At 42.9% G+C, this 25096-nt stretch overlaps 1 protein-coding gene across 1 annotated transcript in view; it reads left to right on the top strand.

Moving 5' to 3' along the window:
- Positions 1-1964: 1964 nt before the first annotated feature.
- LOC310935101 (MAM domain-containing glycosylphosphatidylinositol anchor protein 2) overlaps positions 1965-25096 on the top strand; it is a gene marked incomplete at its 3' end in the record, with an annotated part of 167480 nt that continues 144348 nt past the window's right edge. The window contains exon 1 of the mRNA XM_083898940.1: positions 1965-2069. Within this exon, the coding sequence (XP_083755066.1) occupies positions 1997-2069 (73 nt within the window). The 5' untranslated portion in view covers positions 1965-1996. The remainder of the gene's footprint in view (positions 2070-25096) is intronic.

The following is a 25096-nucleotide window of genomic DNA, read 5'->3' as shown; positions in this document are numbered from 1 at the left end:
TGTTTTAGGGTTGGGGGTGGGAGGGTGAACTGGATGGGTGGAGGAATTTGTCACTATTAATTGCCACAATCACAGTTGTATCTAATTGCATGTTGAGTCACCGGCGCATGCCTTTTGCTGTTTGTTTGATGGCGGATCAAGCTGTGGCTCTTGACACTGATCTCCATTTGTCCCAAAAGTATAGGTTTCACAGTGGAACGTGTTGCTAGGAAACCACTACAGTCCAATTTGTTTTTTGTTTTTTTAGAGCCTGTCCGCTAGTGATATTATCACCAAACACTTCAACAGGAAACAGAATGAGGACGGCAACTGAACAATATAATTGCGGGTTGGCAAAAGTGTGGCTACATATCCCGATACAGCGAAGATGGATTGATATATTGTCATGTATTGGGATACTATTATTGTCAAGCTTATTTCCTAAGAATTTCATTTCAAAGAATTTATACTCTTTCACACCATATATTTCAGTGTCTTTCACCATTTTCTTACATCCTGAGTATGATGCAAGTTATTTGTCTTGACTCCATATTTTGGAGTCAAGGCTGTCCTCCACTGAATGTTCTTCAACTGAGACAGCTCCGGTTACTAAATATGACAAAACTGATATGGTGAAATGTATGTTTTCCCCCCCTCCTTCTTGCAGGAGCCAGTGGATCTGCCAGTAGGACCCTCGAGGGCCTACTGTCCCTCTTAAGAAACTTTAAAAGTTATGGATTGCAAAAAAAAAAGTTTGCAAAAAACATGAAGGCCTGAGGCAGCAGCAGCAGTAGCAGCAGCAGCAGTGTTTGCTTGCACTAACATAGACTCTACCAAGCCAATGGAAAGGAAAATCGCAGCTGACAAACATCTCAACTTGCCTATAATGGTAAATACAAACATGACTCAGGAGTAAAGTGCTGATGGCAAAGGTCTGTCTCAGCTTGATTTCCTGAATTCCAGTGGTCCTCCTCCTCTCTCCTCTCTCCTCCTCCTCTCTCCTCCTCCTCCTCAGCATCCAACAGCTGCACCTCTCCTCCCTTCCCTGACGCTGAGCGAAGCCTCCCATACAGATGAGCGCTGGAAGCCACGCACCTCTTTTGACGTAGCCGCTGACCGTTTGCGGTGCCACTCGGTCTCCGTAGCACGTATTGCGCAACGTGACTGATGCTTTACTGGCTGCACGGCGGGCACATCCGGCTCCCACCGTCGGCGTGAATTCATTAGAAAAGTGGTGTCATACAGCGGACACCTTTTTTTTTTCTTTCTTTCTTTCTCCTGAGGAGGAAACGATCCATCGCTCCCACATCAGTCTGGACTGGACCCTCCCTCTTGTCTTTGGCAGCGGCGGAGATGAGCTGAGCAGCGTCGGGGCTGCAGTCGTGATGTGACTGTGAGAGCAGAGCGCACACTGTAGCATCGCCAGCAGCAGCAGCAGCAGCAGTCTTCATCACTTTATCCACCGAGAATCTAAACCGCACTGTTTTTTTGTGACAACAGAGGTGATGGCTTCGTTTTGACAGCATGCATCAACAGCAGCAGCAGCAGCGGAGCGAGCCGTGACCACAGCCGGAATTTAGGCAATGTCCGTGGGTACCGAGCCTCCGTCCGCCCGCAGTCAACAGCGTCTGTGCGCCTCCTCGGTTTGCAGCTTCGTAGCTCTTTGCCGAAGACACACGGTTTCTCTGTGAGGACGAAGCCAACCTGGAGGCGAGGAGAGGTCGCTGTTTGCTCTAAGGCCGGGCTTTCTGCAGCCCACTGCCTCTCCACATCCGCCGCGGGGCTCTCTGTAGCTGCGCTGCGAGCGCTGCGCCTTTTTCCTGACTTCTCTCCCTACCTGAATTTGTTTGCCTCCTGCATACATAAATACCTTTACAGTGTGTGTGTGTGTGTGTACCGAGACTGAATTGGTAGAGAGCAGAACCGCGCTGTGTCTATGCACCTCAGCTCGGTTTCATCTCCCGTGAGAGGACTTCTTGCCGTTGAGAGCTGGATATGCAGAGATTAACGTGAAAGGATGGATCTTATTGTGTGTGTTTTGGGGCTGCTGGCACTGGTCGTGGAGGGCATCCGCTGCCAAGGAGTGTATGGTGAGTATATGCTCCCCTGAAACTGATGTGATCATGACCTTGTAAGAACAGTGATGCTCATACATTTGCAATCCGATTCACTTAAAGATTCCCATAAAAATAAATAAATAAGAGCGTGCAGCATGAGCCCCTGCAAAGGTGAACAAGCAGGTCTGAATGTCATGTTTGACTGAGAGTTTTCAGTAACCCTGAGGTTATACAGCAAATCCTGTGTGCAGCCAATCATGCACGGCTCCTTTTATCATCCAATCCATCACTCAGGATGGTTAGTGAGGCGGCTAAATTTAGTAGGTTACATTCATACATGAACACACAGGAACCTGATAGATCTGCCCTGACGCCTGGAGCCTCTCGCACTGGTTAAACACATACATGTAATCTGCCAACCATATCACTGAAAAGGTTGAGATCACTCGCGTCACATTAAGCCAAATGTGTGCTTTAATAGAGGGGCCGCAGTCTGTTGAGCAGTCACATTTGGCACGCAGAGCCATGAAGGATTTTCATGTGGTTGATCGAGCCGTCTACCTCTTCGTTCCTGTGTTCGTGTGCTTGGATTTGTCTCCGTTTCTCCCTCCCACACACACTAGACACATTTCCGTCTCTTACCCTGTCTGCTTGTGCAACCAGTGGCACAGATGATGTCTCCCGTGAATTGTCATCCTCCCAGTAGCAACAGCGGAAGCAGCAGCAGCAGCAGCAGCACTGTGAGGAAGTAATGATTCATGTTCTCAAACATTGGGACCAGGGAGGGAACCTTGAGGCGTAGCTCTGACCTGTCACCAGTGGCAGTGACTCTGACCAAAGCAGAGATTGTTTGGTGAATGTGAGATCAAATGAAGATGTGGGGATGGTGTGATCCAGAAGTAGTTGCCAAGCGAGTGCTGAAAAGATCTTTGTCACCTTGGTGTGTTTCTCTGCGAGTGTGAAATCAAGTAGCAATGAAAGGTTACTGTGAGCATGACAGGAACAGTCATGGAGCTGCTCCTGACCCATCATGCACCACTTTTTTCCCCATTATTTAGCTCCAGAGAGAGAGAGAGAGGAATTGAATAAGATAATAAACCCCAGCACATGTCAGCAGAACAGCTGTAGCATCACTGCTTATTTGTTTATTCATAAAACAATATGGATTTTACTTCTCGGAATGGCTCAATGCCACTTTTTCATATCCAATACCGATGCCACAGCCTTGGTATATAAATCGATACTGATATCAGATATTGATAAAGTCTTCTCACCAGATATCTTACGTCCACATAGTTCACATGATCACTGATCACTGAACATTTATGCCTTATAGAAGCTGTAAAAACAGAGCACTTGTCTTTATTATTAAAAAAAAAGTAATCGATTAACCATCAATTCATCATTGATTGCAGTCCTAACAGTTTCGGCTCCTCCCTCTTTACCTCATCTTCAAACCCTTCAGCAGTCTAAGATGCAGCTTTTACACTTATCAGCCATTTCTGTTGGTGTTATGTGTACTTAATAACAGTTATGTGAGTTTTTATTGTGGGGAGAACTATTGCTCATTGGATGTTTTCTCTTTTTTGGACCTTTCTCTGTGAACCAGTAGATCGGCGCTTCTTGAAATACTCACACCAGTCAGTCCTTGCACCAACAACGATGCCACGTTTAAATCACCTAGATGTAATGATTTGCCGTCGTGTGATTTACTGATTAGATATTTGCATTAACAAGCAGTTATCCTACTGAAGTGGCTGATCGGTGTATGCATGTCCTTCAGGTAACGTTGTTAAGCGTTGGTGAAATCCTCCATGTTGTGCATTAACCAGAGGACCTGACATCTCATTAAACATATATGCATATATCAAGAAAATATTGCCTCCACTCAAATGCATATCTCCGGAATCAGTATCTGTAAGAGGAGCACAATACTCGGGGGACACAGGGACGTAACTAAGCATACAAACCGATCACATGAATGTCAGATCAAAGCTTTGGATTATTAGTGTGAGCACGTTTTCGGTGTGCAACACCCTGTGTGTGCAGATGAAGATGCAAGCTCATTAGAGGGACTCATATCCCATAATGCTCAATGTGGTGTTGCCATTTGTGGCACATGTGGACTGATAGGCTTAGAGCAGCAGTGGCACTGAATAATTGTTTGAGTATTTAAACTGTGTGATTGTGCTCAGGGCCACACAGTTGGTGTAGGGGTTAGAAGTCTTGACCTGGGGTCTTACTGTCCGAAAACCTTCAGATTTGAGGATTGGGCAAATTGGACGCTCTAAATTGACTGTAGATGTGAGTGTGAGAGTAGATGTTTGTCTCTATGTGGCCCTGTGATGGACTGGCAACCTTTCCAGGGTGTACTCTATGCCCTATGTCAGCAGTAGAAGATGAAGCTTGAGGATTCCCTTGCTCACAGTCACCCACTTTCTTTCCATCAATATTTTTGGCAGCTATGGTTCAGTCCTGTAAAGTCCTTGGTTGAGGGAGAGTTTGAATATGTCCTTTCTGTTCCTGCTGCTGCTGTATGTTTTGATCAGATAGGGAAAGAGGTGGAGGTAGATGGATAGATACAGTGTGGCCGTGTTTATGACTCAAAACCTATACTGTATATCACATTCTCGCCAATGCCAAGGATCCACAGGTGAAATCCTTTATACACCTCATGTTTAACGCATACGGCAAAGAGCATTACTCAAGAGAGGTGCTCTGAATGAAAATGGCACGGTTCAAAAGTCAACATTTATTATTAATAGTGACAGGAATCTGTATTCATGCTGTGTACCCCCCATTGTATTCATTGCCGGGTTTCGACATGGGGGGTTTGGGGTCAGTGAGAATGTTGTGCACCACAGGTGAAAGGCAGTGAATGTGTGATTGAATAAATGAAGTCTTTGAGAAGATAACATTTAATGGTGCCAGTTACTTAGAAATGGTGGAGTTTCACAACAGGTTTTATAGAGGGACAACCACTGAGTGCACTGCACACTTGATACCTTTGAAACTACAGAGCAGCGATGGGCATCGCCATTTTTTCCCCCCCCACAGTGAGACATGTCTCAGTAGAACCGCCAGATTCCAGCGTATCCTTTTTGGTACGTTCAAAGCACCATACATCATTTCGCCTCCCTGATCGCCAAATTAACCCGGCAGCAGATGAATGGGGACGGTTCGCGAAAATGAGACTTTCAGCAATTATTTGAAACCCCAGAGCATCAGTATACATCATTGCTGCAAACTAAATGGTGGAATCATGATGTAGTAATGAAGAAATTGCATACTAGTGTGTTAAGTGGTGCTGCCAGAGTCATTAAGCAGGATTGATGAAGGCCAGTCATCCCTCCATGACTCCAGGCCACAAGTAAAAGAAACAACTCTCAAGCACATCTGTTGCACTCCTTCACTCCCCTGTCCTTATGTTTTCTTCAATTTTTTGTCCTCCTTTTGTTTGATGCTCTTATTGGCCAGTATCCATTAGCCATAGCCAGTGGAAATATCACAGGATGTTTCCGGCGACATGACATTTTGCGTCATGCTGCTGACAATCAAACTGCACTAAATAATAATATCACACAGCTACAATTGAACATGATTATTATGATGCCATGGAAATGCTTCTTAGTTTGTTACTTTATCTGGCGATGAAATACCTTCAGTGTGTTCCCTGTGCATCAAAGTCAGACGGCGACAACCTCGATGGGATGTGCAGATGTTCCTGATCTTGTTTTATGTTATGCCACTGAAGAGGCAAAAGTTCCTACTGCTTGCTTTTTCTCCCACCTCTCTCCCTCGCTCTCCCTCTCGCTCCCTCATTCCCTCTCGTTTGCATTGAAGTCCAAGCAATTGCTGGGGTTTCTTTTCATGAGCCCCGGTTCAGACGCTTTGGCTTCTAAGCTATGCAAATGCATTCTGCCAGTGAAACTAAAGCCGTCTTTGTTGGTTCTCAGAGGCCTCCTCCACAGAGTCCTTCATCATTCCCTTGGATCGGGACCCTCACATTTCCCCACCGTAATGAGACCGTGGATAACTCTATCTCCTCTCCTCCCTTCCACTCCCCGTCTGTCTCGCTCCTCTGTCTGTCTCTTCCTCCGTATCCCCCGGGGACCGCCCCATGGATGTCTTCAGTATATGTGCTTCAACCAGAGACAAATTAGGATATACAGCTGGGGTAGAAGCAGTAACGCGCTGAAGTAAAACACAGCGCGGCGCACATCAGGGATTACTGCATACCCCTGGGTGTGGCTCCAGATAGCACCAATTTAATCATAGTGAATGTCAGTTCTCTTTGGACCCAGTCTCCTGAGACCGGGGTTGAACATACATAGCAGGGAGTGTGTTTGAACTTAGTCTGTGGCACTCTACTGTTCTTTGTATTCACGTGATATTGTTTGACTCTTGAATTTAAATACTCCTATGGAATGTGGTTAAGGTTAAACGGCTGCGTTTTTATTACATTAAAGTTTGCATAAAACTTCTGAAAACCTGCTGAGCAGAGATGTCCTCACTGCGAGTGGACAAGCTCAAAAAGAAAGCCCAGTGACATCACTATGATGTCATCAGGGCAGTTTTCGCTGACTTCATGAAGCCTGTCTGTTTATGGTGCCTCCTTTAGCTGTTTTGGAAGACACGGCTGTATAGTTTGGTGGCAAACGGAATGGAAAATGGAGATGTGAGCTTTAGAGTTGCTGGTGTTTTCACGAAAAAATACCTAATTCTGTTCTTTTTTGTTTTGCATTGTTCAAAGCAAATATGAAGTCATGCACAGTTGTGATGAAATAAATATGTTTCCAATATGCATGCAGAGGTTTTCCCCTTGATGTTTCTAGAAGTATTTTCAGTAGCAGTGTTGTTGTGTTTTTGTTGTTCATGAACAACAGCGTGGCCTGTATTTGTTTAAGTCAACATAGTTTTAAACTAGAAAAGACCTTCGCCAAGGCAGCTAAGCCCTCCACAAAATAGTGATACAAATAGTGATAGTGTCTACTAATCACGCCCAACATTGAATCACTTGTTCTTGGTCTCATAGCGGACATTTCCTGAAAATTTAATCCAAATCCGTCTGCGACTTTTAGAGTTATGTTGCTAACAGACGAACAGACAGACAGACATATACCTCCTAGTGGAGGTCAATAAAGTAGCTTAGCAGTCATTGTAGATTATTAGTTTTTTGTCTTTTGTACTCTGATTTGCAGCTTCTGGTGCTCACTTGTGCAAGTTATGAGTGATAAACATTAGCCGCACATTGATATTAATGATTGTGGGAACATTTTGGCAGCAAGCGCTCAATCATCAAGCAGCGGTGGAGCACCACTGAACGAAAATCATCAACACGCCAGCGTTTTTGCCAGAGTATAACACAGCTTTGGCTATTTTTCCACACACCATGAAGAGTTATAATACTTTTCTTCTTCCACTGTGAGGATTTGGATGAGTTCGGGAACACAGTTTACCTCTGGATCATTCCAGGCCAAATCCCTGCTGCGGACCAAAGAAGCTTATTGTAACCTGGCTGGCTGTTTCATCTGTTAAGCCCACATCCCCAAACCCAGAGCTACTTGTCCTGCTCTGTACAGTGTTGAGGACTGAAAGCTGCTGCTAATGAGTTTGTCGTCATTAATTTAGTGAGTCTCATTCAGGTACGTGTCAGGGCCAACCTTGCGCCTTGGTTGATTTAGAATCAAAAGCAGTTCTGTACTTTTAATGAAGTCTAGTTTGGCCTCAGATGTGTGGAGTGAGACTGTTGCTCTAAATTTCCTTGTACATCAGCAAGGTTTTTATTTGTAGTGATTTAATAATGTTAATTAACAGATTTTGACAGACAGATGGTCCAACTCTGAAGCTATCTTAGATCCCTTGGATAAAACATTGAAAGAAAAAGTGATATTTGTCTTTGTCTGTATAGGTAACAGATAACAAACTGTAATATCATGATGTTGTTGGTGGTTTTACGTCCTCATTCGTGAGCAAACTGTGGCCTCCTGTTTTTCCAAAGGGTGAGTGAGTGACTGCTGGGCTCTAATATGGACTAATGTTATACTTGCAGGATGAAATCTCATTTACAAGGGCAGCCTGTATTCATAAGGCCTCTTGGTGCCGACCATGACCATGTGACTGCGACCGCAGCGGTTCACCTCCTGTCTGCTCTGTGCTGCAAAACCACTGCCACAAAGCATGTTGAATGAAAGACTGCACTGAGTGAAGCACAGGACTGAGCTTTTAAACTACCTTTAAAGTACCTTGAAGTCAATACGCAAGTAAAGGACAAAGACAAGAAATTGTCTGTAACCTCTGATTCGTAACCGCACATGCTGTGTCCATTTAAATGATTCATTTCTGTTGTATATATTAAAACAGTCATACATTTTTCTATCATCATTATGCTTCCTGTGCTTTACCAGTGTCAAAAATCTAGCTATAAAAAAGGGTGAAACTAATTGATCTTGAGTAAATTATCTGTATATCAGGGCTGAACATTTGAAACAACACAATTAGTCAATAATTGAAGTCTAATAATATTCATACACGTCGGAAATGATTAATATCTCTAAGTTCTCGTCCTTGCAGTGTCATCATCGAGATAATTCTTATTTTTTCATGTTATAATGAACATTTTAAATCTATTACTCAGTGGATATTGAATTGACTTACTATATTACAACATCCAGCAGCAAAACGACAATTAGATTATATTCCAGAATAATTCCGCCCATCTTTTTATAGCATGGAAAACCTGTCTGATCAGTGTAAATATAGTTTAATAGACATGACTTAAAATTCTAAAAGGCGAGGGATCTGGTGCAATAATAGGAATTGTAACTGAGACAGTCGAGGGAAAAAAAAGCCATAGCTCACATGAGTCAGAGCCATGCTTCACAGTGTAGTTTTACATTTTCCTCACAATTTATAACCACGCATTCACAGATACATCATGCACTCATTAAAGTCCTTGCAATACACCATGTGTTTTAGTTTCTACAACACCCCCCTCCCTCCCTCCTCTAACTGCCCATTCTTCACAATACACATTCATCCTTTTATTATGGCTTCATGCCTCTTACATGCATTACATGATAAACAAGGCCAGCTGCAGAGAGCAAGGTGCTCAGCCGCTGCACATGCTGAATGCTGATAAGAACAGATGTGTTTATAATGTGTGCAATAGGAGAGGAAATGGTTTCATTTATGCTTTTGGAGAGGCCCGACCAATTGTCGTATGAAGCTCATGCCCTTATACCTACTTCACGGCTAATGTGATAACATGTTAATTAGTGTACATGTAAGACTTCACTGTGAGAACACTTCTTTTGTAAATGTGCGTGTTGAGCATCAGCTCGGGTTGTGCGCTAGCGTTGCATTATCAAGCATCAGTGCCTGTATGGGATATTTTAAATGCACTTGCTAATGTTCGTAGTGTGTTGCTGTATCTTAAATTCTCATTATCATGATTTGCAACGCTTCGAGTCACAGAGAATTATACGTACTTGCCGGCTTCAAAGTGACGCAAGTGATGAAAGGGCCTCATTCGCTATGAACGTCTCCTCCTGTTTTGCCTTACACATTTCAGTCAATTAATGCATCATAGATTAGCGAAACTGACAGGCCCTGCATTTACACACAAATTACAAATCCCCCAGCAACCCTAGTAGGTAGCTGACAAGAGTTACGGGCCGTCTTTTGGCAGAAGTGTGTAAGAAAAAAACCAAAAAGCAAGTCAGTAGAGGATTGGTATGTTGTGGCACCCACAAGAGGCTAATGCCAACCTTCAACTATGTCACTTCAGCCCACACAGGCATCCTAAGTGCAGCTCCTGTGAAGTGATGTCTGTTGTCATGGTGACAGTATGTGAGCCTGGCATTGCACATCCTCTGACTTCCCTGTTTGCCTCCATCGCTCAGTCCTCCCTCACTGCCTACCTACTTGCACATGCTTTTACATGCCAGCAAATCAGTCGTTGAAACAAATGTGAAGTGATTGCAGAAAGCAAAGCTCGTTCCAGCAGCAGCAGCAGCCTTACAACTGGGCACGAGAGCAGATGAGATTCCTGTGAAGATGTGAGGCATAGGATGCAGAAAGGTTTTCGGCAGGGAGAGAAGCTAAATGTGTTTCTCCAGAAAATCACCACCATTTTATTGCCGTGTGTGAGGTGACTGCAGGACCCTACTTAACGTTTTAGCAAATGATGCTCGAGCTTTCTCTGACAAGTACAAACAGTGGTGAAATGAATGTGATGACGGCGACATCTCTGATAGTCTCTATCTTCAAATGCCACACAGACAGACATCAGGGGGAGATTCACATAGAGACACTTCAGCATAAACTAGCATCATAGCAGTACATCCTCACCCCACCCATCCATGCAGAGAACACACATATCCACGCTGTGTTTTTTTCCTCCCCCCCCTTTCCTCTCATTCCCCTGCTGGCAGACTGACTGTGGAGTTTTGCAGTGCCTCTGCAGAGGCACTGTGAAATTTTGACACAGATGAGCATGCAGTTTGTGTTAGTGTGGGAGCATGTGCACCCATTTTCTGTGTGTGTGTGTGTGTGTGTTTTTTTCCCCCTCCATCTATCTAGGGCAACGGTTTGCTGGATAGGAAAGTGTAGCAATTTATCACACGTTTTCACACGTCAGCCCATCTGAGCAAGACTCATCATGGATGCTGAACATGCCTCAAAGTGCCTGCGTACATATGATGCACTTGTACACTTAGTTTTACACTTACTAAACCTCATAGGTTTCCTGAAAGGGACTCCTGTCGAGTCCTTTTTTTGCATTATTTTTCTGTCCCTTTATCCCTCAATAGTCTCTCAAAACCATATTCTTCCAACAGAAATTCACCATGTAATAGCTAATCTCTTTAGCGTCATGTTCTCTTCATCTCTCTGCCAGACACAGAATATCCTTAGAGGCTGTTACACCCATGGGGATAACTTCAAGCCGTGCACTGTCAGTTAATGGCTTCCCATGGCAAAGTAAGCAGAGTTATCTTGGAGTAGTCAAAGCACTTCTCCACAGCGCATTCACTCTGTGGGCGAAAGGAAATCTCAGAGCGAGATTTAGAGATTTAATGCAGATGTTCTCCCCGTCTTGTCTTTATTTCGGCTGCTGCGATTCATTTTACCTGGAGATAAACTGCGTTCTTACACTGTGGACGTCGGAACGACTGCAGCCGCTGCAGAGAACAAAAACAAGCAAGCAAAAACAACGAAAAAACTGTTGATATGTTGCTCGAGTCTCCTCACGGTCCGGTGCATGCGCTTTTAATTTATGATTTAGCCTTCATTTATTAGCTGTCCATGAGGTGTGCTCTGGAGAGCTTTTTACTTGCCACAAACAGCCCACGCTTTTTGCCTTGAGTGAAACTCTCACTAGATTTGGATCATTCTCCTCTGGCCTTAGCAGATGCTCACATCCACTATTTATGGACTGGGGTTTATTTATTTATCTTTAATCAGTCTCTTGTTTTCAAGTGTCCTTGCTTGAAAGGTAAATGGTGTCATTATAAAGACTTCATGTGGACACAAGTCACAAATTAAAATTTTTTAATTATATGCAGCATTGGGCCCTGGTTGGAAGTCTGGAATTCTTTTTTTCCTAAATTAATTTCCAGTTCATCATATCTTGTGATGTTTGGGGCTGTTACACGTGTTCAGACCACATCACGTCGTCCAACAAAACAGAAAAATTCAGTTAGGCGTGATTCCGTGATCCCTCACATGCCTCTAAATGTGACTACAGAGAGAGGCACACACTTGGTGGTCCTTTTCCCTTGTCTTTCATGTCAGTTAGATGTGTTTCATTTGAAGATGACTGAAGCCTGAGGGGGGCCTCGTCAAATGCCACATTCACAGCGTGAGCTGACCTCGTGCCCTTTTTCATCATTTCTGCTTCTCCACATTTTCCTTTCATTTGATGTCCTCTTCCCTTGCATGCAGTGTTATTACTCCTTTGTTTCTGGGTGTGTACCAAACGTCTCGGGGAGTGGCATCGTTTCTGAACAATTGAGACGTCTCAATAGTAATAAAAATGAGGAATGGCTTTGTTAAACCTCTCCATTGACCCTTCATCGATTACCTAGAAAAAATTGCTAAAACATAAGTTTAGAAGAGTAGAATTTATAAAAGTCGGCTCTTGGTCTTTAATCAAAGTCCTGTGTGCTAAGCCAAAAAAAAAAACTTTAACAAACAACAGCAACTTTTGTTTTCTTATGGCTGACTGGCAGATTGGCTATGGATTTTATTCTTTAACCTCAGTTTGGATGAAGGTTGACTGTAAAACTGCAGGTCAATACTCAATCTATAGTTGATTGTTTGGGAACAACTGTGCCAGTCCCTCAACAAGCACAATTAATTACTCACTGGATGCACACTCTGTGTTGCCTCTACACTTTATATTAAACACAGAGATTTACTATAGATTCTTAAAATAATGTGGAACCACACAACCTCTGACCTAGGGCTGGGGGATATGGCTTAGAAATAAAATCCCAGATTTATTTATAAAAAAATAGATTTTCAATCGATTTTTTTTTACTAAAGACAAAAAAATATTCACATGATGTACTATGTGTAAATGCATGACGTCCTCCATGACTCCTCCATGACTGTAGCACACACTCCATGTCTGTGGACTACAGCAACAGCGTGATGCCAGTCGCTACTGACTACTGTGTTAAATATTGAGATTCCATACCATTTATAATAGGTAATTGTCGGAGATTAACCCACTTTTTGGGACTGTTAAATATTTTTAAATGATCTACACTTCGACACTGTTCGGCTTGATCCTTGTGTTGGAGGTCATCAGAGCAAAGACTGATATACAGTCGCATACAGTGGTAGCTTGGCGCTCGCAATCAGCGATGCTGTCCCTACTTTTGCTACTGCCTTTTGTTGAAATGGGCTTTAAACAAACTTTGCAGCGTGCAGTCACCTTTTCCACGTCTGATGCCGCAAACCCAAACCAGTTCCAAATCACTAAAGATACTAGTCCTTTCTTGGGAACAAAATTCTCACATGTTTGCGGTAGCCGTGTTATGTGTGCATCCGTCCATCTCCGGAGGGGAAACAAGTGGGGGGGGGTTCTGCACGGAAGCTCCCGAGGGCAAAAGGTGCGCCGTAGTAAGAGGAGAAAATAATCAATGTTTTATTTTTTAAATCGTCCGGAACAAAAAACACGAATTAATCGATAAAATCGATATATAGCCCAGGCCTACTCTGACCATATTCTTTAAGATCAGAAACTTTAGCAAGGTTTGAGCATCACTAATGTTGTTGATTATGGTGCATATCCATCCGTCCATCCATCCATTTTCTACTGCTTTATCCTCTACATGAGGGTCGCAAGGGGGTGCTGTGCCAATCTCAGCTGACATAGGACGATAGGTGGGGTACAGTCAGCTAGTCTCACAGGGCCACACATGGAGGCAAACGACCATTCTACCCTCACTCTCACGCCTATGGTCAATTTAGAGTGTTCAATTTACCTAATCCCCTATTGCATGTTTTGGGACTGTGGGAGGAAACCGGGGGAAAACCATGCAAACGTGCAGAAAGACCCTTGTTCCGTCCAGGTCTCAAACCCAGGTCTTCTTGCTGCAAAGGCAAGTACTAACCACTTCACTAACTACAGTCATAAAAACATACAACTTGATATTACTGAAAGATATGATGACTCACTAGTCGTTCATCCAAGTAAAAGTGTCTGAGAAGAAGTCTCTTCGTCTTATTTTACCATTCAGTTTCACTTTTAATCATCAACACGACAAAGGCATTGTGCAGATTTTAACTTTCCATCTTTTCAATCAGTTTACATATGTAAATATAGCCAAAGAATGGCTTAGGTTCAACTCAGCCGATATGAAACGACAGTGTGATTCATTGGCATATGGCGAGTCCTGGTAACAAATAGTGACTTTTCAGGCTGGCTTTGGCTACTAAGAAAGTAGTTGGCTATAGGGGTTGGAAAAACCTTGATTCTTAGATCGCGATTCAGGCGTGGACTATGTTAAATGATGTAAAATAGACGCCACGAAAAGTGCACACTTTATCACGGATGACTTGAGGCTAATGGCACATGTGCTCCAAACAAGAGCAATGCATGAGAGCCACACAGATGCTAATGATGTTGAGCTGTTAAACATACTGCACGTAAAAGCACAATTCAGTTAACATTTTCTCTTAAATATGTGAATTGTGATTCAGGATGTTACTTCTTTACAATGCAGTTGTAACTTCCCAGTTTGCACATTTCATTTAGTTTAATGAATGATAATGGAAATGAGTTAAACTCTTGTTTCTCGTTACGAACGCTCTGTTGTTATAAATAGCGGTGGGTGAGTGATCGCACAGTGAGACAAAGATTTTCAAAAGACTGATTGAAAGTGCATCAAGATGCATCAATTCAGGATGCATCGGTAATAGTTTCCTAATTGAATCGTGAGATGCCAAGATTCCCACTCCTAGTTGGCACTACTGTGCATAGAACGCTAGGAATCCATGTCCATAATCAAACTATCCACTTTTAGGAACTCATTTGAAAATTGTCTTAATGTAATGGACATTTGTTCATATTTAAAACTTATGCACTACAGCTTTAAAGTTATTAACCTCTGTAGGTTTTGGTAAACTAAATCTGCTGTGTTTTAAATGAGTTTGCTCTGGCTGAACTCTTGCCTCTGCAGCAGGGAGACCAAATCATTGAAATCCCAGCTTTTGCCACAGAACAGAAGACTTTGAAACTGCCTTGAAATGCACCAATAAACCTCCACACATCAGTGGATCCACACACCCTCTGGGCTCATCAGAAGAGGCCATGCAAATCCAGTAATAGCTTCTCTGTATTCATTAATAATGCTTTTCAAAGAGGTGGAACCTGGGTGGTGTTTCCATATTTCTATCCATATTTATACCATAAGCTTCATATCAGTACATGCTGATAATATTCATGAATTCCACAGCGGCCGATACTGCAGAATCTGAATAGTGATATTTGGCTGCGCCCCCCTATGCAGTGAGAGCCTCCTGCAGTGGGTGTCTTATGCATTCGTGTGTGTGTGTGCGCACTCAAGTGAATGTGTATCTTTCTGTTTGTGTGTGCATTCCCTGTGGATTTCTCTGATGCTACCGAGGTAATTGGATGTGTGACGCCCACCAAAAATCTCCTTTAGCCCTGGGCAAGCGCTCTTTCAATCCCAGCGTGCCTCAGTGGAAAGCACAACCCAAAGGAAGGCTTATTCTTTCAACTGGCAAACATCAAATGGTTCCCTGTTCTCTCCATCACAGCCTCCGTCTCTCTGCTCTGCTGTAGCATCCGTGGAAAGCCATTAACATGTAATGACACAACCATACACATGCATGGCAGCCATCGGGACTCATACAGATGAGGGTAGGATACACGTTGTGATCACCACAATTCTTCTGCTTAAGACTTTTAGAGTTTGTAGGCACAGTTATTTTGGGTAGAGCTGATTATTGTCCCTTTTGAGCTTAAAAAACAGCTGTGGGGCAGGTGCTCAAAAGTAACTAGTGTCAAATAGGGATGGCACAATAACACTTTTCTTGTGTCCGATACTGAGACTGATATCACAGACTTCAGTATCTACAAGTACTGATACAGATATCAGTCCAATACAGTCATTTTGGACCTTTTAAACTATGAAGCTGTTAATAACCCATCTTTACTAAGTAATTTCAAAGTAGGGCATTAACAGAAAAGCCAATTTGTCGACCCTTGGACGTCAGTTGCACAGGCTGACAAGTCGTGTCAGGAGTCGACGAGTCGCATGTTGTTTTTTTCCTCTCTCTGTGTGCGCTTGTGTACACAAGTTCAATATGTAGAGTCACTGCACTGCACTGGGGTTAGAGGGGGTGAGTACTGTGGGGGTGTGTAACTGGGGTTGGATGTGGCCATCAAGTCCATTGGCCGTAGGAATGATTACAACTGGGACGATGCGCTTCGGTGTGGGGGTTTGCGATGAGTGGATTGGGGGGGCTAGAGAAGGGTGGTGAGGTCGTAATCACTTTATGTTGTGCACTTAAAATTACCTGAAAATTCACGGAATTAGCCTATGTTTAGTTTAAAGGGGTCATATTATACCCTATTTCTCCAAGTTAAACTAGTTCCCTGGTGTCCTAATGAACATGTCTGGGACATGCTTTGGTCAAAATACCAAAAGGATGAAGCACCACAGCAGTTCAATCACTCTGCCAAAACAGCCCTGTTCAGAACACTCTGTTAAGTAGTATCTCTTTAGGTCCACCTTAAAGGTCTACCTTAAAAAAAGTAAAACAAAACTTAAGGGACAGGAAATGACATCTGCCACAGAGGCTACTGGGAGCTAACAGTTAGCATTTGGAAAAGTGATCATTTGCAGGCTCTAGCAGGCACATTGCTGTCATATATAACATGTATCCACTGGACAGATAAATCCTCTGAGGCTGGAAGTTTGTGTAGAACTCTGTGCTGCACTGTGGAGCCAAGAATAGAACTTTTAGCGAACTTTGCTCTAGTGAGCACTCTCACATATTTTACGGACAAAGCCGAGCTCCGCGAGACAACAATTCCATGAATTTTGCGCATTGTGACGTCCCAATGAGTGCGGAAGTCAACATTGAGTGTTTTATCTCCTGTACTTAGACTGAGGAGGACCACAAAAACAGGAGTGAGTCATCTTTTTTCACACTTAGCCGACTGATAGGACCCCCAGAGTCCCAAATATAAGGATTTAAATGATTAAAAAGTTGATTTTGCATAATATGTCCCCTTTAAATGTCTTTGAGAAGGCATGTTGAATCTTTTTGCACTTTACTATACATATTGACAATGTGACAGAAAGCTTTAATGAAAGTCGCTCATTGTTGTATAGCTGTGTTCCTCCGCTGTGTCAATGTGAAGATGTCATCAAACGACAAGTTGACGCGACTTTGACCGAAAAGTCGATCTGAAAAAGCAAGAAGTCATTCATGCCCCATTTCAAAGACAATTCACCAACTGCGTGGGAAATAGCTGAGGAAGTTGCTCACTGCGTACAAATTCCATAAAGAAGAAACAAACGCGTGTCGTATAGAGTTATCCCAAGTGTCAAATGATTCCCAACAGGTGAAATTGAACATTAACACCAGTATAGTGTTGAGCTTTACTCTACTCAACTTTGATTGATGTTTTGGTTCAGTTGTTTGAGAGTGACAAACATTTGCTGTTGACTCTGCAAACGTTCATTACACCAACAAATGTCTGTAAGTCGACTCGTAAACATTAGCAAGCAATTAAGCAGGCGAATGATTTCTATCCTGTCACATTATTGATACACATTTAGAAATGAGCTGCTGCGTTGCCATGGTTGTGGTCCGCTAATGCATTTTTTTTTTATTCATTATAAATTCTAAAATGTCAGAGAATAGTGACAGTCTATTCCACACATTTCCAGAGCCATGTTTTCAAATGTCTTGTCAACAGTCCAAGACTTCAAGGTTTTCCATTTTGGTCAGCAGTTATTATTATTTATTATTTTTTTAATTACAGATTTACAGATTACAAATTACTTGGTCATTTCATTAATTACTCTTTTATTCTTCAACGTTTTGTCAACAAAAAGCGTGACGAATAAATGTTGTTTCCCCAGGCTATAAGATGGCATCCTTAAATTGCTTTTTTGTTATCAGTATTTTTGACACTTTTGATTTTTTTGGGAATTTCTTGCCCATCCTTTGCTGATTGTGATTATTATTTCAAAGACTGATAATTTGAATTTATTTATGAGAGCGATACACGTTCATCATCCTATGCCAGTGTGAGCAAGTAGAATAATAATGTAATATAACATGGATAAAAGCAGTTAATCCTCACACGAGTGAACGCCTGGTTGCTTCATGACTTCATTGAATGTAACATTATTGTTGATAAGTTTTAAGACGATCAAATAGATGTTGCACTGTGATGTGTTCTCATGCTAATTCGCTTTCTAACCTGCCGAACAAATACTTTGAGCACGGTATCTGCCTATTATTAGCATGTTCGCATGTCCCACGTTATCTCAAATCACTGCTGTGCCCAAGTACGTCGACATAGAGCCGCTACTGTAACTGCAGACTCTCAGTGTTTGATTAATTTCCTCGACTAATTGAGCATTAAACATTCATCTTCTGCTCCTGTAATTTGTTTCCTTATAAAGCAGCGGGGACTTCACGGTAATATTTGTGGGATTGCAGGTTGTTTTGAAGTCGCTCACACACACACACACACACACACACACACACACACACACACACACACACACACACACACACACACACACACACACACACACACACACACACACCTCTCCTCTGTGTGACAGTAATTATATGGTTAATCCCCTGTGCAATGAAGGAGCAATGTGTCCTTTTAGCTCACCGGGGTTATTTTTATTTTATATTTTTTAACCAGAAATCGTATTAATAATGCATGAAAACGAGGGATCAGAACGAGGTTTCTTACTCAAGAGGATGCCTTGTTTAGGAAGTGTAATCATAGCTGAGGTTGAGTATCAGCCTTGGCGGTGATGCACCTATCTGATCACACAAACACACACACACACACACACACACACGGCGTCCCAAAACTACTGTGATCTCTGCAGCTGTCGGTGTTCGACGTGTGTATGTGTCAATGTTGTGTTTGTGGGCGTCTGACTGTTAATGTGTGTCCACAGACATTTGTATGCATTAGATGCTGCCGGCCAGGCTCTTCCTCATTCCACCAGTCTGACCTCCCGCTGAATCACACAGTGCTGTGGGCACAGGCGGAAAGAAGAAGGTGGAGGAAAATTATCTTCCTCTCCTTCCCTTCCCCGCCTGTTTATCTGCTATGATTTCTCTGTGGATAATTCCTTGACCTTGTTTTTTTTTTTTTTTAAGTTGCATAATACGCTGCTTAAGGTTTTGGTGCAGGGCGATGGGTGTGTGGAGGCAGCAGGCGTGGGGGCAGGACACTGATCTAAACTGTGATGACAGATGAGGCTTTCTCACTTTCACCTCCTCCGTGCTCTTGAGGAGTGCTGAGGCGACTGAACAAAAAAAAAAAGAGAAAAACCTTAAAGACAGCAGGGGATTTCACCACAGCCACAAACAGGGGCTTGCTGAGAGGTATGTGAGTGAATAAAATGGCACTCTCTGAGCTGTGCATTCCATTCATATAGAGATAGCGGGGATCACACTTGCATTGGCTTTGCTTTGGATCCGTGTATGTTTACGTCTGCTGCTCTCTCTCCCTCTATCTTTCACACACACAAACACACACACACACACACACACACACACACACACACACACACACACACACAATCGTGCAAGCAAAACAAAAGGCAGAAGCCCTCCGACTTACTTGCGTTGCCGTTAAGTGGCTTTTTGTCCAAGTCGCCGTCGCTGCAGCAGAAGTAGGAGTGAACCGTGATGATAACATCATTAAATCAGCAAGAGGGAAATAGCTGAGGAAATTGCTCACTGCCCTGTCTAATGACATAATGCGCTCAAACTCATTAACATATGGCACAAAACCGCACGGTCACACATGCACAGAGATCTGTGCTCAACAACAGCTCAAGGTAAAACAGAGGTTTGATTTTTTTTTTTTTGTACAGGAAACGATGGAATTAAGAGTAGACGATACACAGTTTAAATAATGAATTCAGTTCATTGATTTAAAAAGAGCAATGAAGAAACTGTAAGTGAGGAAAATGATTCCACATGAATGTCTTTGTCTTAATTAAAATTGTGCTAAATCTAAACTTCACTCCGATCACAACATTTTATCCCACTCACTTGTTAGTAGCATGGCCCACAGTGGTTTCAGACGCTCAGGAAATGAATTGTTATTATTATTTATAGTAGTAGTATTTCAATGAGTTAAAAAGCAACAACAAAACATTCCCTTTTTAATTCTGATTTGCTAATTAATCAGAACACACGCTGAAGAAAACACTTAAAAAAACATGTACATGTGTATTAAAATGGCATCAGCTGTGTAAATCTCTCACTGTCACACCGATTTAGATAAGAAACGAAAGGATTGTTATTCTGAACCAGCTCAAGCTTTGATATGTGTTGTTCAGAGGATTATATCGACCTGCACTCAATGTTTAGTGTATTTTCTCACATATAGGACATGAATTTTAAAGAGGCTTCCTTCTTATGAAAACAGCCTCTCAGCATTCTCCACCACTGCCCAGAAAGCGAAGAAAGGAGGTGGTTTGTCAATAAAGATCCGTCACTGAACTCCTGTAGCAGTCTGCTCTGATTTTCGGAGCCTTCCCTGCGCTGTAGTGACACCTCTGGTTGATAAAAAGCATGAGATTCTCAATCCACCACACAGTCCATTAGGCAGTGCTCTCTCACAGAGGGTTAAGAGAAATTAGATTTTCTTTTCTGCAGTCTCCTGTGAAGGCCTCATTGAATATCGGCAGATTATTTCCCCCTGATTTTTACAACAGCAGTTTTGTGAGAGAGAGAGAGCGTTTAAGTCCTTCTGCACTATTTGCAAAGCCCGTTATTAGATTTCTTGGCTTGTGTTTGGCCTGTTTATTCAGGCTTTTTTGAAATGCAAATGCCTTTTTGCCAAATACTCTGAACATAAAATAGTCCCTGTTTTGTCCCTCTCATTCGTTTTAAGTGCTGCTTTCCTCAGATAGGCAGTGGCCTCCCTATTGGCAACCTTAATAAAAGCTGCAAGTTTAAATGGTGTTGAAAGCTCGGGAAGAAAATGAATGGACAACATTGTCAACTTGAAAACATGACTCGCTGTCGGTAATCACTGGTACTCAGAGATGCACCAAAGACGATGATGTTCTACAGATTAGTTGATTAAGTTGAACACAGTTCCTGTGTCAGTATGCTTAGTGTTCTTTACGACATTTAAATAGTTCTAGCCTGAATGTGCATTCATCTGCAGATCTGTACTTGATCTTATTTAACATTTGACACTGATAGAGCTGCAACTAACAATTATTTTAGTAATCTATTAATCTGTCGATTTACTTCTCTATTAATCGTTTGGTCCATAAAATTAGAGAACATGTTATTAATGCTCCCATAGAAAGGACTTTCCAATTAACACTGTTTTTTTTAGTGTGTATCTGCGCCATTACCTCGTTTATGAAGCCCTGAAGGTTCGAAAATAAAACAGTTCAGCCACTGCTGAGAACGCTGGGTTTTATTGTAATCTCGGGCTCAGCGAGATCTCTGAAAAAACCCGTTCTGGTTACGTAAACAGCATTTCTCCTGAACAGCGGATCCTCCTAATCCAGACACATCTGGTTGCGTACATTGAACCGCAGAACGTCAGTTCACGAGTGACAATGTCTACTGACTCTGGGTCAAAGTCATTAAAGGGACTGCGGCGGGGAGTCGTGATGAAGCCATTTTTAAACATTGTTAAAACAATGTTTTGATAATGAGTAGCAGTGCATCCACCGTTCCAGAGGGGGAGCTGTGCTTCTGAGAGCTGGTGTTCTAATTACGTCACCTTCAGGTATTGGCCAATCACAAGACAGTTGGGAAAGCCCTCTCTGGCTGGCCAATCACAACACAGTTCTGTCTTCTGGGGGTGAGATTTCAGTCTGAAACAGCGCGGCTGACGAGAGCTTCAGTGAGGAGAGATTTCTATCGGCTCATCGGAGCTTTAAAAAACGTTAATCAGTGTTTGTCAAACCTGGAAATGACGATGTTCTTGAATGTCTTGTTTTGTCCAAAAACCACAGTTTTACTAATTTTTTCAGAAATGTTTCACATTTAATAAGCTAAAACAATCAGAAATGTTTTTTTTAGTCATGAATAAAAGCTTCAAACCGATTCACCAATTATCAAAATAGTTGACGTTTAATATAGCAATCGATTAATAATCGCTTCATTGTTTCAGCTCTAGACACTGACTTTGCTGTTTTCTGTTATTACTCTTTAGATGGACTGTTAATAGCTTTATGAGTCTTCTTCATGCCACCGGCATCATAAACTGACGTTGCCTTATTTTTAACAGCGGTGCGTCATCATGTGTGCTAATATGTGGCTGCTAAGTGCGGTGAATGTTTTTATTGGTGTACGGGGAATGTGTTGGTGAGTCTATTTACATAATGGAAGTTCTTTTATGGCGGGACGTCTCCCCTTGGACAGAGGTTAGCTGGTTCCTCTGCTCCAACCACGTCAACTGTAATACCTAAGGTTAACAACTTTGATTTTACTTGCAATTATCGGATCGCGCTGCGTTAGGTGACGCACTGGGGTTGAGTTTTCCTCAGCTGGGTAGTTTTTTTGTGTGTCGCGCAGTCACTGGATAATGAGTGCCAGCTCTCGATTTGACAGCGCTCACTGTGGCGTCCCACAAACAAGTCCAGGATCCAACGATGCTCTCCTCGTTTGTTGGTTTCACGGCGGGGGTGCCGGCTCTTTCAAGAGAATGAAATCTTTCTGTGAGATAAAGGGCACACGGAGCTCATTTGAGAGCATCCTGCTCTTGTTCTTTTGCTTGTTTGCAGTGCAACAACGGGGGCAGAAGGAAGAAAAGAGCACTGCAAGATAGTCATTTTTAATAAGGGGGGGCTTTAGTGGCTGCGTATGGTTCTCAGTGATGCATAGATAACACAGAGAGGTAAAAAAAAGTCAATTTCCTCAACAGTTATTTCCTTGGTAGCATTATATGATCACTCAATTTACATCCATTAAGACAAGAAAAGGGATTCTTCATCAGCTCTGTTTATCTTCTGCAGCTGTGTTCTAAATCTGGGGCTTATTTCCTTCCTGCTTGTCTTTACTTCCACTATCATTTCCCATTTCTTCTTAAAGCCAAGGTGCGCAACGTAAGCGATGGCTCCTTTGACTGGGGTTCTGACGGAAAGCATTAGCGGGCGTAGAGAGGAGAGGGAGGCTCAGTGGGGAGAAGATTAAATTATCTCTTTTGAAGGTGTGCCGGCGCTTTCATGAGACGGAGGCCATTATTAATATGCAGTGACACATGCATACATCCAAAATGATCCCGGAAGCTTCGTCATGGATCATAAAATTCCCCAAGGTGCCCTTCGCTCATCGCCTACTGAGAGCGGCCGCTGCAGCTCTTACGAAACACAGAGTCAGGGTATGTGGAGGGAGGGCAGACGAGACGGAAACGAGGGGAGAACGTCTCCTGTGTTTCATTATCTTATTGCTTTGATGGAATTATATTAGTCTTGAGCAGTTTGACTTCATGATCACGACAGGTCACTGTGGGACTCGGGCCCGCGGGTGACTGTGAAGGTCATTGAACAGACTGTGGGCTGTGCTGGGTTTTGATAGGAGGTTCACGTCAACGGGTCACGTAATCTGCCGCGAGCGCGGGGCGTGATGAAGTTGGACTAGTCTCAAACATTGTCTGCTAAAAGTGTAGATATATATATATTGCTTTCGGCTTTTGGCAGTCTAGCGTGCTGTTTTGTAATTATTCCATTCACCTAATGACAGCCAGGTTCAGCTGCCTATATAGGATAATTTTGCTGTCACAGTGTGATAGCAAGATAATGCATTTCCACCTGCGATCTCATCGCTCAGCTTCTCAGTAATGACACCTGAATCTTCTTCACAATGCAGTGCTCACTTCGAATATTTTACTTGGATGAACAAGTTACGCCCACAGCTTTGTCATTACACAACTTGGACGGAGGCCCCAACAGCATCGGCCAGAGGTTACACATATCCATGCTGCAAATGGGCACCGAGTGTGTAATTGGAATTTCTACCCTTTTATTCTCTTTCTATGCCTTCCTCTGTTAGCTAGCCCAAATGAGCTGTCACCCATGATTGATTTTTACATTTTAGGGATGTCTACTTTGACTAAGCACCGACTATTAGAGAAGCTCTGTCCCGCCTGTGGCACCGAGTGGACCGTTAAGTAAAGAGCGGGAGACAGTTTGGCCTGAGCGCTCTCAAGCCGAACATGTAACGCACGTCAGGCTCACATTTGAGTTTGCCGTGGAAGGATGATAACGTTACGCGCAAGACAAGTCAATAAAAGCCTTTATGATCTGCAACACTGACTGTGGAATTCCCCCCCGCTGGCAGCGTTCAAGTGAAGTGGACAGCTTTGAAAGGTGCACAGTGGAAATGACGTTGAGTGTGAGGTATCTTTACAATGTGGCACTTGATGACGTCGTGTGTCACAACATGTTAAAGTATTGTGGATACAGCGGCGGTACAGAGAAGCAAAATGTGACAACACACAGTGACGCAAATACACCCGTTAACTGGATTCTTCAGCTGATAAATAAGTTCTTGAGTGAACATTTTGATAATATGAGTAAACCGTTTTGTCGGCTTGTCGTGCTGCTCTGTGAAGTATCTGGTCGTAGCGCAATGCTCAGCTTTGCCTAGAGAATTCTCCTTTGACCCTTTAGGCTTCATGACTGGACATTGATTTACTCCCTCTCTGTTTTCTGGTCAGATGATCGGGGGCACGGGCACTCATATCACTTACTGTGTTAAATGGATTGTGTCCAAAAATTTGATTCCGTGAGGCAGACGCACATAATGCATGTGCACATGCACACGTTTGTGCGAGTGCAGACACGGATTTAGAGCAGCAGCAGGATGACGTGGCGAGATCAGATCAGACATAGTTTGCTGCATATGAAAAGAACAAAACTAGACACGTACTGCTCTCTTACCGTGGGTGTTGTGCGAGTTAGTTTGCTCAAGGCTAATGTGAAGGCCCTCTCTGTGCTGCAAACACAAGGGATTCTGTCTGCCTTTATTAAGACCCCGCTATTATTCGTGGATAATACAACGTGATGGAGCTGAATGAAGTTCAGTGTGGACTGAAGTGTTTTAGACGAGCGCCAGTTGACGCCAGACCACCACGCTCCACATCCCCATTTCATAATAATAATAACGGTGACCTCATCAGTGACCATGTTGCCATGCACTGACTTTTGAGTACCTACTATTAAAAACAATGTATGATCTAATTGATTAAAAATCACACAGTTACTTAATAGCTCTGTTAAGTTACCAGCTGTTAAATTGAGCTTGAGGTTGTTTTAGGCATGAGCTACTTA

The sequence above is a fragment of the Microchirus variegatus genome (assembly GCF_963457635.1).
Source record: "Microchirus variegatus genome assembly, chromosome: 12".
In the NCBI taxonomy this organism is placed as follows: domain Eukaryota; kingdom Metazoa; phylum Chordata; class Actinopteri; order Pleuronectiformes; family Soleidae; genus Microchirus; species Microchirus variegatus.
The sequence above is the reverse complement of the archived record's forward strand: the minus strand, read 5'-3'. Positions and strand labels throughout refer to the sequence as shown.